Source organism: Hemicordylus capensis, chromosome 3, assembly GCF_027244095.1.
Source record: "Hemicordylus capensis ecotype Gifberg chromosome 3, rHemCap1.1.pri, whole genome shotgun sequence".
NCBI classification, from domain to species: Eukaryota; Metazoa; Chordata; class Lepidosauria; order Squamata; family Cordylidae; genus Hemicordylus; species Hemicordylus capensis.
In genome coordinates this window covers 87301229-87316780 of record NC_069659.1, presented here as the reverse complement: position 1 = coordinate 87316780, position 15552 = coordinate 87301229, and the positions used below count along the sequence as shown (strand labels likewise).

At 43.8% G+C, this 15552-nt stretch overlaps 1 protein-coding gene across 1 annotated transcript in view; it reads right to left on the bottom strand.

Annotated features, from left to right (window-relative positions):
- The window catches only part of HUNK (hormonally up-regulated Neu-associated kinase), a 100864-nt gene that overhangs the window by 48535 nt on the left and 36777 nt on the right, over nucleotides 1-15552 (bottom strand). The window contains exon 2 of the mRNA XM_053310091.1: nucleotides 9060-9352. Within this exon, the coding sequence (XP_053166066.1) occupies nucleotides 9060-9352 (293 nt within the window). The remainder of the gene's footprint in view (nucleotides 1-9059; nucleotides 9353-15552) is intronic.

Sequence of the window (15552 nt, the reverse complement as noted above, 5' to 3'; positions counted from 1 at the left end):
AGAGAGGGGAAAGGACCACATGACCCACTACACAATTTAAATTCAATTAAATGATGAAGGACTCATGAATAATGAAAAGGCTGCTTTTGTTGAATCCCAGCAACGTGTTTTGGCATGTTAACTGGGATCCAAATATGCATAAGTGCTTTGCCACATGTGCTAGGACTTAAGAACATAAAAACATCCCTGCTGGATCAGGCGCAAGACCCATATAGTCCAGCATCCTGTTTCACACATTGGCCCACCAGCTGCCTCTGGGGAGCCCACAGGCAAAAAGTATGTGCATGCTCTCTCTCCTGCTGTTGCTCCCCTGCAACTGGAATTGAGAGGCATCGTGCCTCTGAGGCTGGAAGTGGCCCACAGCCACCAGACTAGTAGCCATTGATAAACCTGTCCACCATGAATTTGTCTAAGCCCCTTTTAAAGCCATCTTTTAAAGCTGGTGGCCATCACCACATCCCATGGAAAATAATTCCATAGATTATGCGCTGTGTGAAAAAGTACTTCCTCTTGATGGTCCTTAATTTCCCAACCTTCAGATTCATGAGGTGACCTCTGGTTCTAGTGTTTTGTGTGTGTGTGTGTGTGTGTGTGTGTGTGTGTGTGAGAGAGAGAGAGAGAGAGAGAGAGAGGAAAATTTCTCTCTGTCTACCCTCTCCAGTCCATGCATCATTTTATACACCTCGATCATCTCCCCTTAGTTGCCTAGTTTCCAAGGTAAAGAACCCCAGATGCTGTAGCCTTGCCTTATAAGGAAGGTGCTCCAGGCCCCTGATCATTTTGGTTGCCCTCTTCTGTACCTTTTCTAGTTCTACAATATCTACAATAGATACAGTGACCAAAGCTTCCTGTTCCCCCTTCTACAGCTGGCAGATATACACAAGATATCCTTGTGTTCCTTTGGAAGCTCCTCCTGTTGTTCTTTGATGTTCCCCATCTATGTTGAAAGAAACACACAATTGAGTGTAACATGTAGTTTGTTTATTTATTAATAAAATAATAATAATAGTAATAGTAATAATAATAATACCCCCAGTGAGGCACTACCTTGGCGTGGTTGTGGGGCTTGAGTGCTCTGAGGAAGGTGAGAGCTATGCCAGAGGTCCAACCATACTGGACAGGTCTCACCAGAGGAGCCAGACAAAGAGTGCCTCTCCCATCAACAATATGGTGAGACATAACTTTAATAAATCTATACCAGATTGGTCGTTGCCCAGGTCAACAAGGACCGCGCCAGGTGCTGGAGTCCCTGGACATCTGGTGGCAAGTGGGCAACAGGACTCAGGATCTTCAGTTGAGCAACCAGGGCTGAAGACAGCAAAGTTACTGGAAGAAACGTCGTTTAACCGGAAAAAATATACGAAAAATGCCAACAAGGAAATAATGATCTGCTATTACAAGTCTAGTCCAACTAGAAGAGGTTATTTAAAAAGAATGTACAAAATTTGGAAAGAGAAGCATCCAGATACAGAAATAACAGAACAAAGGCTAGCAGACCAGAGAAGATTCATAATAAGAAATAAAGTATTCACAGGAGTTGAGCTGGAAGAACTGCAAAGAGCAACACAGGTTCAAGACATGGAAGAAGAATTACCACCAACTGAAGCAGTTGCTCAGGTGCAGGTGGAGGAGGTGTTGGAAATAGAGGATGCCACTGTTGCTGAACTGTTTCAAAATCAAAACCAGGCAACCTCCCCTTTGCCTTCACCTCAAAAACCCAAATGCCGTTTAACAGAAAAGCAACAAGAACTAAAGCAAAAAATAACTGAGCACCAGGGGCGTAACTATCATAGGGCAAGGGGAGACAGTTGTCTAGGGGCCCACTGCCTTGGGGGCCCCCCAGAGGCAAGTCACATGACTGATTCCCCCAGCCGCATACCCACCCGGGCTTCCTTCAGTTGTATTCATCCTCCGAAATTGATGTGAGTGTTAATACCTGGAGCTACCAGAACAGCATGTCTTTCTCTAGTACCATTAAATGGCTTGCATCGTCCACAATTTGCAAAACCTTAAAAAATAATAATTTAGGATGATGTTCTATTGTGGCACATAGGAGATATATATATTATATATATGCATGCTTTTTGTTACCACTATTCAGCGAGCTTCAGTGACGGGGGGCACCATTTTAAAATCTTGACTCTGGGCCCACTCCAACCTTGCTACGCCCCTGCTGAGCACATGAACCAAACGACCACCAGGGTTCGACTTCCAGCTCTAAAAACAGTTGCCAAAAAACAACTTGCTCAGGTATTAAAAGATATAAATGCTGCACTTGCAGAAATAACAACCAATAATTTGCAAGAAACAAACCAACTAATGTACAGTGCAGCAGCAACAACAACACAAGAGTTTGGATATAAGATCAATGGACCTGTAAAAAAAGAAAGTAGTACATCACCTAAATGGAAGATTAGATTAGAAAATAAAATCTCCAGGCTTAGATCAGATGCTAGTAAATTGAAAGATATGAAAGACAAGAAGCTGAAGAATGAAAACACCAAACAGTATCTGATCCAAAAATACCACCTAGATTCAAGGAAAATTAGAGAAGTCCTGGAAATAATAAAGCAGCAAATAACAGCAGTTTCAAAGAAGATTAGCAGATATGAAGCCAGAACTACACAACACAGGCAGAATCTCCAATTCCAGTTGAATTAGAGACGTTTCTACCAAAGCATAGAAGGAGAAACTGCAAGAAACGTAGAAACACCAAATAAAGAAGAAACAGTGCAATTATGGCGGAAATTATGGGACAATCCTACAGATAATAATAAAAAAGCAGGCTGGATGAAAGAGGTCAAAAAATGTAACCAACAAATGCGAGATCTAATAATAACACCAGAATTAATAAGTGAAAGAGCAAAGAAAATTAAAAATTGGACTGCGCCAGGCAATGATGAACTGCATGGCTTTTGGCTTAAACACCTAACAAGCCTCCATAAACAACTATCAAAACAGTTCAATCACATTTTGCAAGGAGGTGATATTGAACAATGGCTAACAACTGGGAAAACTCATCTCATCATGAAAGACCCAGCAAAAGGTGCAGTTCCAAGTAATTACAGACCGATAACCTGTCTGCCAACCATGTTCAAATTATTAACTGGAATAATAGCAGATGAAGTGATGCAACACTTATTAACTAACAAACAGCTTCCAGTTGAACAGAAAGGAAATTGCCCGAACACCAGAGGCACAAAAGACCAGCTGCTGATTGACAAAATGATTTTAGAAAATTGCAAGAGAAGAAAAACCAATTTAAGTGTTGCAAGGATTGACTGCAAGAAAGCCTTCGATTCATTGCCTCACACATGGATACTAAAATGTTTAGAAACAACTGGTGTCAGCAAAATCATTCGGATATTTATTTAAAAAAGCAGTGAGCATGTGGAGTACACAGTTAACAATCAACGGTGAGACACTTGGACAGGTTAGCATTAGAAGCGGCATTTTCCAAGGGGACTCACTATCCCCTCTGTTGTTTGTAATCGCCATGACCCCACTTTCACAAATACTAAACAAAACAGGCCTCGGATACCAAACATCTAAAACATCCAGTAAAATCAACCATCTGCTGTACATGGATGATCTGAAGTTGTATGGAAGTCCCAGTCAGAAATCGAATCACTGCTAAACACTGTCCGTATATTCAGTAGCGATATAGCAATGGAGTTTGGACTAGACAAGTGTGCTGCATTAATAATGAACAGAGGGAAAATAAAAAAAAACCCCAGAAGGAATAGAACTGCCCAATGGAAGCAAGATCAAGAACCTAGAAGAGAAAGAACATTACAAATACTTGGGCATTCTCCAGGCTGATAACATCGCACACACTGAAGTTAAAAGAAAAATGGGAAGTGAATACATCAGGAGAGTTAGAAAAATCCTCAAGTCCAAACTCAATGGCGGGAACACCATACAAGCCATAAACACCTGGGCTATATACACTGCAGGGATAATAGACTGGACCCAGGCAGAGCTGGAGACGCTGGATCGTAAGACCAGGAAAATCATGACCATCAATCATGCTCTGCACCCCCGCAGTGATGTAGATAGGCTATACCTCTCTCACAGCTCAGGTGGAAGAGGAATGCTGCAAGTCCATCAAACAGCAGAGGAGGAGAAAAGAGGCCTTGAAGAATATATCAAGGACAGTGAAGAAGATGCACTTCAAATGGTCAATAATGCGAAACTATTCAACACCAATGAAACAAAGCAGGCCTACAAGAAAGAACAAGTCACGAACCGAGCAGAAAATTGGAGAAATAAGCCCCTGCATGGTCAATATTTGCACAATATAAGTGGAAAATCAGACATCACCAAGACCTGGCAATGGCTTAAGAATGGCAACTTGAAGAAAGAAACAGAGGGTTTAATACTGGCTGCACAAGAACAGGCACTAAGAACAAATGCAATAAGAGCAAAAGTAGAAAAGTCAACAACAAACAGCAAGTGCCGCCTTTGCAAAGAAGCAGATGAAACAGTAGACCACCTAATCAGCTGTTGTAAAAAGATCGCACAGACTGACTACAAACAAAGGCATGACAAGGTAGCAGGGATGATACACTGGAACATCTGCAAAAAATACAAGCTACCTGTAGCCAAAAATTGGTGGGACCATAAAATTGAAAAAATGGTAGAAAATGAAGATGTAAAAATATTATGGGACTTCCGACTACAAACAGACAAACATCTGCCACACAATACACCAGATATAACTGTAGTCGAGAAGAAAGAAAAGCAAGTGAAAATAATCGACATAGTAATACCAGGGGATAGCAGAATAGAAGAAAAAGAAATAGAAAAAATCACCAAATGCAAAGATCTACAAATTGAAATTGAAAGGCTGTGGCAGAAAAAGACCAAAATCATCCCAGTGGTAATTGACGCCCTGGGTGCAGTTCCAAAAGACCTTGAAGAGCACCTCAACACCACAGGGGCCACAGAAATCACCATCAGACAATTACAAAAAGCAACTTTACTGGGAACAGCCTATATTCTGCGACGATATCTATAACAACTGACAATAAAATTCAGCTGTCCCAGGTCCTTGGGAAGGACTCGATATCTGGAAAAAACAAACCAGTCAATAACACCTGTCTGACTGTTTAAATAAATAAATAAATAAATAAATATTCAATTTCAACACCACCCTTCCAAAAATGGCTCAGGGTGGTTTACACTGAGAAATAATAAATAAATAAGTTGGATCCCTATCCCCAAAGGGTTCACAATCTAAAAGAAACATAAGACAGATACCAACAACAGTCATTGGAGGTACTGTGCTGGGGTTGGATAGGGCCAGTTACTCTCCCCCTGCTAAATAAAGAGAATCACCACATTAGAAGGTGCCTCTTTGCCAAGTTAGCAGGAGTGTAGCTTTATTATTTTATTTAGTTTGCAATGTGGCATCTGAGGCCTGTCTCTGCATCCTGTTCTGATGTTCAGTCTGTACCCTGAAATCAGGGGTGGTCGTGGTTTGACACTGAGCAGACAATGACAGGAAAAATTAAGCAAACCCCCCCCCCCCGCTTTTTACTTCTGAGACTTATGTATGTATGTGTATATATTTCCCTTAAAAACTAACTGAACCATCAACTAACTGCACTATGTAATTTGGCCGATTGTCTCTTGAATTTTACTATTTGGGGAAGAGAGGAAGTAGGTTGGCCTAATGTTAACTCTGGACTGGGGACAATTAAGAGCATTTCTCTCTCCCGACAGCTATCTGTGTCTTTTAACATTTGGTAAACCACAATGTTACAGCATGGCTCCCAAAGCAGGGCTGAAATTCTCAGTGGATTATGGGGTGCTGGTGATTATCCATGATGGTTTGCAATACAATTTAGCTACCAAGGTTAAGGAGGTTTCACTTTCAGATCAGCAATGGAAACAGACATGACACAAACAAAAATTCCCCTCAGAAGAAGAGTCAGAAACACTGCTTTGGAGGGGAGGGTTCCTTCTTTTTGAGCATACAATATCTTGGATTTCTCTCTCTCATCACACTGAATTTGGTGTCATAAAGACTTAAGTTTATTCAGTAATTCACTAGAATGATCCATTTTCATTAACTTCATTCCTGTTGATTAGCTGACTAAATTCCACCTCCTTACTCTAATTATTTACCTACTTCACCACATAGGACAAATAATTATACTTTCAGAATATGTCTAACATGGGAATTACATCCTTCCCTCCCATTTTTTTTTCTTTTGAAGAAAACAGTCAAACCAGCACTTTGTTTGCAGCATACCCCCAACTGTGTTAAAGAAGCTCAGTGATCAGAATATCCTGTGAAAGGTAACGGAGCAAGAAATTCTAGCCCACGTTAGACCTCTAACAATCATGAAAGGAATGTGAATACCTGCAGATCACAGATGAGACGTGCATGCTGCTATTTTTAGAGCAGGTTTAAAAATAACTGCACTGCCAACTGCACTTAAGGCAAGAATGAATTGCACTTTTCTAAAACATGGAATTAGCAATCCTTTCCTTAGGGCCTATTATAATTTAAAAGGGAAACAAACTGTGTGAATGGATGGGTGACACACAGTGTTCTCTCTAATTTTTTCCATCGGTGTGTGGAATGAATTTTGCTCTGAGCGGCAGTATCAAGACAGAATGTGCGCACGTGCGTTCAGAATGGGTCCTTCCTGATTAAACCTAAGCAGGATCTAAAATTAACTGAGCGGACATCAAAAAACTTGTGGGCACCCGCACGTGCACACGCCTTAGAGGGAACACTGCTGACACATAGAAACCGCACTAGTTTCAGCCTTTGTGGATAACATGCAACCATAAAGTGGAAAAGATAAAGATAACTTTTATTTATATATTGAGATTTATATAGCTCTTTTCTATTATAAACGTGTTTATAAACAATGTGTTTGTTCTCACGACCAGCCATTTCTGGGTAGGAGAGGGTAAACCAGGGTATAGAGGCTCTTCTGGAGTCACAGGAATCCCTAATACACAGCTCCTGCCTAAGTGGGTAGTCCAATTTTTTAACCCAGGTCTAAACTGAGGTAGGACAGAAATACCCGCTATCCTACCTCAGAGTTTGGTTGTCTGAGCAACTGTGCTGGGTTTTTGAGCTTCCGGGAGCCAGCCAACTGTTTACGAAACAGTTCTGAGGACAGCGGGATCGGGAAGAGCAGAGCTGCTTCAGTACTGAGGACTGCATCTCTGCTGCTCATGCATTGCTTTGTGGGATAGCTGAAGGCCTCAGCTTCCAATTTCAGCTACGGAGAATGCCACCGTGGTGTTTGTGTGGGTGCACAAACTGCAGAGCCCAAAGGAGGCTCTGGTCATCTGGGAGCAGGAAGGTAGGATCCTAACATCCCTCTAGCCCACCCCCATCTGGTTGTGAGAACAGCCTCAATAATTACCAGAAAAACAACATTATTAAAACACCATCCACCTGGCTGATCTTCTTTGGAAGTGGATTCCACAGTATAGGTGTCAATGAAAAAGTCCTGTTCTTGACAACCTCACCACAAGCACAACCTCACCCAAAGACAACCTCACCACAAGCAGTGATAGCACCTGAAGCAGCATCTCTTCAGTTGATCTTAATCAATGGGAGATATATATGGGAGAGAACACTTCCTATGGACTAATGCTTTTTAGGGCTTTAAAGGTCAAAATCAGCACCTGAAGCAGCATCTCTCCAGATAATTTTATTCACTGAGATGTATATCAGAGAACTATACTCCCTATAGGAATCTAAGACTCAGATTATTTGGGGCTTTAAAAGTCAAAATCAGCATCTTATTTAAACAAATTGGTATCTAGTGGAGATGAATTAGTGTTATACTAGCTGACCCGCACAGAGCATCTGTGCACTATTTGGACCTGGCTGTTCCCCCCTCCCTCCTGCCCCACTCTCTTGCCCCCTCCCCCTCCCTCCTGCCCCTCCCCCTCCCTCCTACCCCACTCTCTCTTTCCCACTCACTCCCTTTCCAGTCTCTTCGCTGCTTCCCCTCCACTTTCTCATCTCGTCGGCCATCCCACTGCCACCTCCTGCCCCCAGCAGCAAACCGGGCTTTGCCGCCACCTTCACCTCCCCCTTACCTGGGACGGCCTGGCCTGCTGTCCGGCCACCGCCTTCCACCCCCGGCAGCCAGGCTGGGCTTTGCCGTCACTGCTGCCTCCCCCTTACCCAGGACGGCCTGGCCTGCCGTCCCGCCGCTGCCTCCTGCCCCCAGTGGCCAGGCCAGGTTTTGCCGCCGCTGCCTCCTCCCCCTTACCTGGGATGGCCTGGCCAGGCCAGGCCAGGCCGTCCCGCTGCCACCTCCCAGTGGCCAGCCAAGGCCACCTCCTCAGGCCGTTTTGAGAACCACCACCACCATCCTCCGCCATTTTTTTTGGCTCCAAACTCTCGCCCAATGTCAGGAACTCTTGCGAGAGTTCCACCACCAAATCCTGGGCACGCATGCCGACTAAGAGAATTAAATATATAGATGAGCTCTGATGTCAGCTTCTGGTAGAAGCCAAGCTCCCACATTTTGGATTTGCTGAAATACCTGACTACTTTCAAGAGCAACCCTGTATGCAGAACATCACAATAGTCAAGTCGAAAAGCTACAAGATTATGCAAAACAGTGGCTAAATTTCTATATATGAGTGCAGCTGGCATATTAACCATTTCACCATTAATGTATTCACATTCAAAACCCTGCCCTCCTCTAAGAAACTAAACTCACCTAGCACCAGAGGAAAAGAAGAGGTGTGAACAGAAGTAACTAATGTATGCTCAGGAATTCATATTATTGATTTATTTAATTTATATATAACCTGACTCCAAAGGCTCTAGGCATATTTAATTAACTATTTATGTTGTATTCAGTATCAATGTACATTTTAATGGACAATCATGCTTTCCATGAGTGTAACAATGGCTGACATCTGGCCTAACGAAGCGGCTGCATAACAAACAAAGTCCAAGTTCCCGGCACATGACCATGAGTATTTGGAGAACTGCATCTCCTCTTCACACTTTAAAGCACTGAGCGCTACAAACACCACACCACAATATAGTTCTATGTCTTTACCTGTGAACCACTCCAGCACGATGTAGATGCTCAACTGCCAGAATAAGCTGCCAGATATATTTGCGTGCCTCATGCTCTTCCAGTCTTTTTTTCTCATAGATCTTGTGCATTAAGTTGCCACCGGGACATAGCTCCATGACAAGGTAATAACTGTTTTCAGTTTCCAAGATATCCAGCAGCTGCGCAATGTTCGGATGTCGAATCATTTGCTGGATCTGTCCCTCTCGTCTCAGATTCTTGGTGACATAGGTGTCCTTTTTGGCTCTTTTCTTATCAATAACTTTCACTGCCACCTGTTGAGAAACAAAGACATGCTATCATTATATTTTAACATTTTTTACCAGTGTTGTTGTTTTTAAATGAAGGCATACTAAGACAACACAAAAAACAAGATGCCCTATCAACCACACACTACCTATAGTACCCATTTAATGTCCCTCTGTATCCCCGGTCGTAAGATCGTAACATTAGTCAATCTGAAAGATAAAAACTAGGAAAATTGGGGTGTGTGTGTTAATAAATAGCAAGAAGAAAGGAAGAAAAATTACACAAACTCCTAATCCGCTAAAGATATATCTATATATGCGTCTAGAGATGCCTTTTTTTTAAAGGATCTAGGAATCCAGATCCCGAGCACCTTACCCTCTCATAGAGTGCTAATTTAGGCCTGTTCTGCTTCAACTCACTTGTGTCAGAAGGAATGTTTGACTTCCCAGTTACCAGCATTAAACAGAATTCTTAACAGCAATCACTTAACAGTACTTAGCTATAAAACATATTTATGTTTTCTAATGTACACAAAAAAGAGTTTTAGTTGTTAGTCTCTGGACACTTGATGTGATCAAATATATAACTCTTTCCTTGCTGAGATGATTAAATATCTAGTAAATACCTTGGCTGAAATGATGCGCAGTCCTAAAAGCAACAGTGAGACTTGTTGTGCCACTGCTGCAGACTTGGAAACAGCGGCACTGCTATAGAGAACCAGTGATTGCACTGGCAGCATTACCATATCCATCCCCATCATCACAAACGGGAAAACATGCCATAATGCTGCTAGCACAAACACCAGTTTTCTACAGTGGCCCTGCTACTTCTGAGTCTGCAGCAGCAGAACTGCATGTCCCACCGTCCCCATTTCACAGGAATGTGCATGAATCAAGATTCGCACACAAATTCAAAGGGCGGTTCAGGCACCTTTAAAAGTGAGAACAGCAGGTTCGTACCTGCTCCTCCACCAATCCACTCAGCTTCCTGATGCGGCGGTGCACTCCCAGCACCCCTCGCACAGCAGCATCCCTGCCATTTGGGTTGCACAGCATGTCAGCCCTTGTGTTCAACTTTCTATTTCTGATCTTTATTTCTTTATATACGGCAAAGCAGATTTCAGCTCACCAACACCTACTGATGTTATCGTGCTGACTTTTGTGGGATTAACAACAACAAATCATCTAAGTCCTGCATCAGTAGCAGGAAAAATGCAAGATCACACAGGGCCTCAACACACAACTGTACTTTATTATTCTTTCACAACAGAGAGGACATCTTTGTGGGCAGAAAACTCATCATAATGGCTCCTGAATGGCTCAAAATCCTCTGGCAGTTTTTCAATGGGCCAACCCTTCCACGCCCAGTTTTTAAAAATGAGCCAGTCTGGGATTCTGAACAGTTAATCTTGCAATTTGATCAGCTAGAAGAGGTGGGTCTGGGAGGGCTTCCAGCATTGAAACTTTGATCACAGGTGGCACATCAAAATCCAGAGTTTGAAGTAATAGCTGACTCAGATAATCAACATTAGCTATTGTTCTTCTTGGCTTGTAGACAAGTGTATAGTCATAAGCATTAAGCAGAAGACTCCAGTGCTGCACATGAGGCGACAGTGTTAGTGGTGTAGGCTTATTATTAGAAAAGATTCCTAAAAGACGCTTGTGCTTAGTACGAATTTCAAAGGCACAGCCACAGAGATAGTGTTGGACTTCTTGATACCTGCAATAACAGAAAAGGCTTCTCTTGTCAATTTGTGCCTGGTTTCTTTTCATGGAAGACTACCTCTTAGAATAGAAAGCAAATAGTGCCTCTATGACATCTGGCTATTTGTGGCTAAGCACAGCTCCAACACCATAAGGTGAAGAATCAATGGTAAGGAACATTGGTTTCTTTTCCATCATAATGTTGGAAATTCTGGATGGGGTCACATTTCCCCACTTCTGTTCTGGATGGGGTCACACTTCCCCAAAAGGAACAGGTATGCAGTCTAGGGGTGCTTCTGGATCCGAGTCTCTCCCTGGTGTCCCAGGTTGAGGCGGTGGCCAGAATACCTTCTATCAGCTTCAGCTGATACGCCAGCTGCGTCCGTTTCTTGAAGTGAATGACCTCCAAACAGTGGCATATCTGCTGGTAACCTCCAGACTGGATTACTGTAATGCATTCTATGTGGGGCTGCCCATGTACGTAGTCTGGAAACTATAGCTGGTCCAGAATGCGGCAGCCAGGCTGGTCTCTGGGCCATCTCGGAGAGACCATATAACTCCTGTATTGAAGGAGCTACACTGGCTGCCAATATGTTTCCGGGCAAAATACAAGGTGCTGGTTATAACCTATAAAGCCCTAAACAGTTTGGGCCATGGGTATTTAAGGGAACGCCTTCTTCTGCATGAACCCCACTGCCCACTGAGATCTGCTGGAGACGTCCATCTGCAGCTGCCACCGGCTCGTCTGGTGGCCACTCAGGGATGGGCCTTCTCTGTTGCTGCCCCGAGGCTTTGTAATGTGCTCCAAAGTGAAATAAGAGCCTCCCCAATTCTGAAAGCTTTTAAAAAGTCTTTAAAAACACATTTCTTCACCCAGGCTTTTAATTAATGTTGTTTTAATGGTTTTAATGCTGTTTTAAAATATTATTTTAAAATTTTTAAATTGTTGTAGTGTGTGTGTTCCCCCCCCACACACATTTTTGTCTTAACGAATGTTTTACTTTGTTTTTATTCTGTTGTAAAGAGACGTAAGTTTTGGGTGGTATAAAATATTTCAATAAATAAATAAATAATGAAGAAGCACAGAATCCTAAATCAATCATTTCCTGGCATCCAAGAAAGCACCCTCATGCAGGCAAGTCCAATGCTAAGAAATTCTTTTCCCCAGAATTTGTCATTTAAAATGGCTGTAATAGTCACCTTTTGTAGAAGAATGACATGGTAAAAATTAGGTAGCCCTAGGAAAGCTTGAAGCTCCTCCTTTGTTTTTGGAGTTGTGTATCATGGATATCTTATCTAGGGGTGGGGTGAATATCAGAAACATTGATACAATAGCCCGAGAATGGGACACTGGTAGTTCTGATTTCACGCTTGTCTTTTCAAATGAATAAAGAACTCTTTAAAGTCATTTAACAAGTTCGTTTTCTGTTGATCCCATAATCAGGACATCATTGAAATATGTCTTTGCTTCATCCAAAATGCAAAGACTCTACAAAATGCTGGAACATTCCAAGGGCTACAGAAATTCTAAACTGCAGACATCTAACCCAGAGTACTCCATGAAAGGTGAGGACTGTTTAGACATCTTCTGTATTATCATTGATAACCACCTGCTGGCACACTTGGACCAGATAAAGTTCCTCAAAGATTTCCCTCCCAGCAAGAATAGCAACCAGTTGCTTGACTGGTTAAGGTAGTTCTAAGTACCTTATTTACAGTGCACTTGTAGTCTCCACACAGTCTCACCTTTCCATTCGACTCCAGTACTGGTACAATTCGTATATCTTACTGGGTCTGTGTAACTCGTTCATAAACTCACTGTTCAAGCTTTTAACAAATTTTCCTCAAATTATCCTCAAATTTTTCATGTAGGGCAATCTGGTGAAAACCAGTTCTTCCCTAAGAGATTCTTGTGCTGCACTTTTGCAATGATGAGTGGATGCTTCCCTTTGAAGAAGCCATACTGCACATCTGCATTGCAGCTTCCATCAAAAGCAACCTTCTGCTAATTGTAATAATGGAGAATAAACAATGGACTCAACACCTTGGGAGGAGGTTGAAAAGATGCAATGAAAGATATCCTTGTTGATTCTGGATACTGCAAACAAAGACTTGCACTTATGACCATTAATTAGTTCGTCTTGTACTTATGACCATTAATGAGTACTGTTGCAAATCTCAAAGCATCTTGAGGCTGCTTGCCACATCCATTCTGAATGTGCTACAGCTCCTGGGGTTCACCAGCCTGTGAACAATCAAGTTAACATGAGGCTAGGTGCAGTGTTTCCTCTAAGTCAGGGATCCTCAACGTTGGGCCCCCAGATGGTCTTGGACTTCAACTCCCATAATCCCCAGCCCCAGTGGCCTTTGGTTGGGGATTATGGGAGTTGAAGTCCAATAACATCTGGGGGCCCAACGCTGAGGATCCCTGCAAGTCATGCACATGTGCGCGTGCTCACAAGTTTTTTTTATGTCCGCTCAGTAAATTTTAGATCCTATTCAGGTTGAATCAGGAAGGCCCTACTCTGAATGCATGTGCACGCACACTGCCTTGATACTGCCACCCAGAATAAAACTCATTCCGTACACAGATGAAAAAAATTAGAGAGAACACTGGCTAGCTGGTATGAATAACATTTTTTTTAGCTGTAAAAATGTTTCTTTTAGTGGTCTTCTGTGCATCCCATGTGTGGGATTCGTGTCTGTGCAGAGACCAGCTCAGAACCTTCTAGAGATAGAGATAACATTTTTGGTGGTAGCCCCACCACCTTATGTATCTATTCCTAGCCATCCCGTCTATCTCCTCAGTTGTAGCCACCACCACAGTACTTGAAGAGAAAGAAAGGCTGTAGAAGGGAGGTGGAAGGTTCATGTGAGGTTCAACATCGCTGTCTTGTCTAACTCAAGGAGTTGGTCGGTTTTACTTGAAGCAGCGCGACAACAGGCTAGGCGTCGCCACTCCCTCCCTTGTGTTGTCCTTCCTTCAGCGTCTCCTTTCTCCATAGTCTCAGAGACAAGAGCTATACTTAGCAGCAGTGGCAGAGTGGGTGTCGTTTCCACAGAGCACTGCTGCTAAGATGCACAGATCTGGCACCAAGAGAGGAAAGCACTCCCCTTCCCCGCCCCATCCAAACTCCACTTGTGCGCAGTCCCTGCTTCTCTCTTCCTTCCTTCTCCGCTTTGGCAGGCACCAGAACCCGGGGCCCCCAGCAAAGGGAGCGAGAGAGAACAAAAGACAGAACGAAACCCAAGAAAGTTTCCAAGCGACGCAAGAGAGAGGGAAGTGCCGCCTGAGGGAGCTCGGAACAGAAAACACACACAGTCAAAAGCCCTTTCCAGAAAGACCAAGTCCAGCATGAGGCAAGGAGGAGGAGAGGGGAGGGAGGAAGAAGGGTCCCGCGTCCCAGCGCGTCTCTTCCTTGTCAGGAACTCCATCCGCGCCCTCAGGCTGGGACGCGGGCACTAGGGACCAGTAATGAGTGCAAAACGGAGCCCCTTACCAAGGGCGCCTCAGCTTGGACTCGCCCCCTTTGTGATGTGCGCACACGCAGAAGACTTCTGGGAGCCTTTAGCAGTGAAACGAGGGAAGGGGCGGCAGGGAGGCATCCTGCTGCCCCAATTACTAGAAAAATTACGGGCGCCGGAGGGGGAAAGCGGCAGGAGGGGTAAGTAAACCCCCCCTTAAAGCAACCCTCCACCCGAACCACCCAGGTCCGGACCATTCTGGAGGCCTTTAGAATGGCCTCCGGACCAGTCCGGGCACATCCCTAGTCAGGATCAAAGTCTGGTGGGTCAAACGGCTCATCCAGTGGTATTTCTGGTGGCTCAGATTTGGAGTAGAGAGGGCACTGCATCCAGGGGTCGACCAGGCACCGAAGGGGCCTCCACTGATTTAGGGGATGCTTTCTCTTTTTCCTCCTTAGGGCAGAATGCTTCCTCTTTTTCATCTTTTTTGTAGGTTCTGAACTAGAGGTAGCAGCTAATAAGCATTTTTTTTTTGGTGACCTTAACTTTAAGTTTTGTTTTTGTCTGATTGGGCTTGGCAATGGGCTTGGTGGTAGTGGTCGAACCCAAATGCATTTGGCTTGCCAAGGCTGTAGAGACCAATGTAGAGCCCGTACCGGCAAGTGGGGGAGGGGGCTCATAGATCATCTTGGATGTGGCAGAGGCAGTAAGTGCTGGTAGAAGGAGTGCATCAGAAGTCATTCTTGGTGATGCTGTATTGGCAATCCCAATAGGCAAGGAGGGTTGGGCTGAAAGAGCTTTCTCCCAGAGGGAGGAATGGAGCTGTGAGGCTCAGTTGTGATGTGCTTGGCGTGTGAAGCCTTAGCAGATAAGGCACGCCTCAACCCTCTGTCCTTCTCCCAAGCAAAACATGCACTTCACATGCTTACTGGAGGTAGGCAGTTTAGCTGTGCAAGAGACATGTTTGAAAAAGATCCTGCTAGACATAAACTAGGCAAATGAGCGGGGGGGGGGGCGTTGGTTGGAAGTAAAAATGCTAACCAAAGCAGGAAAGAACG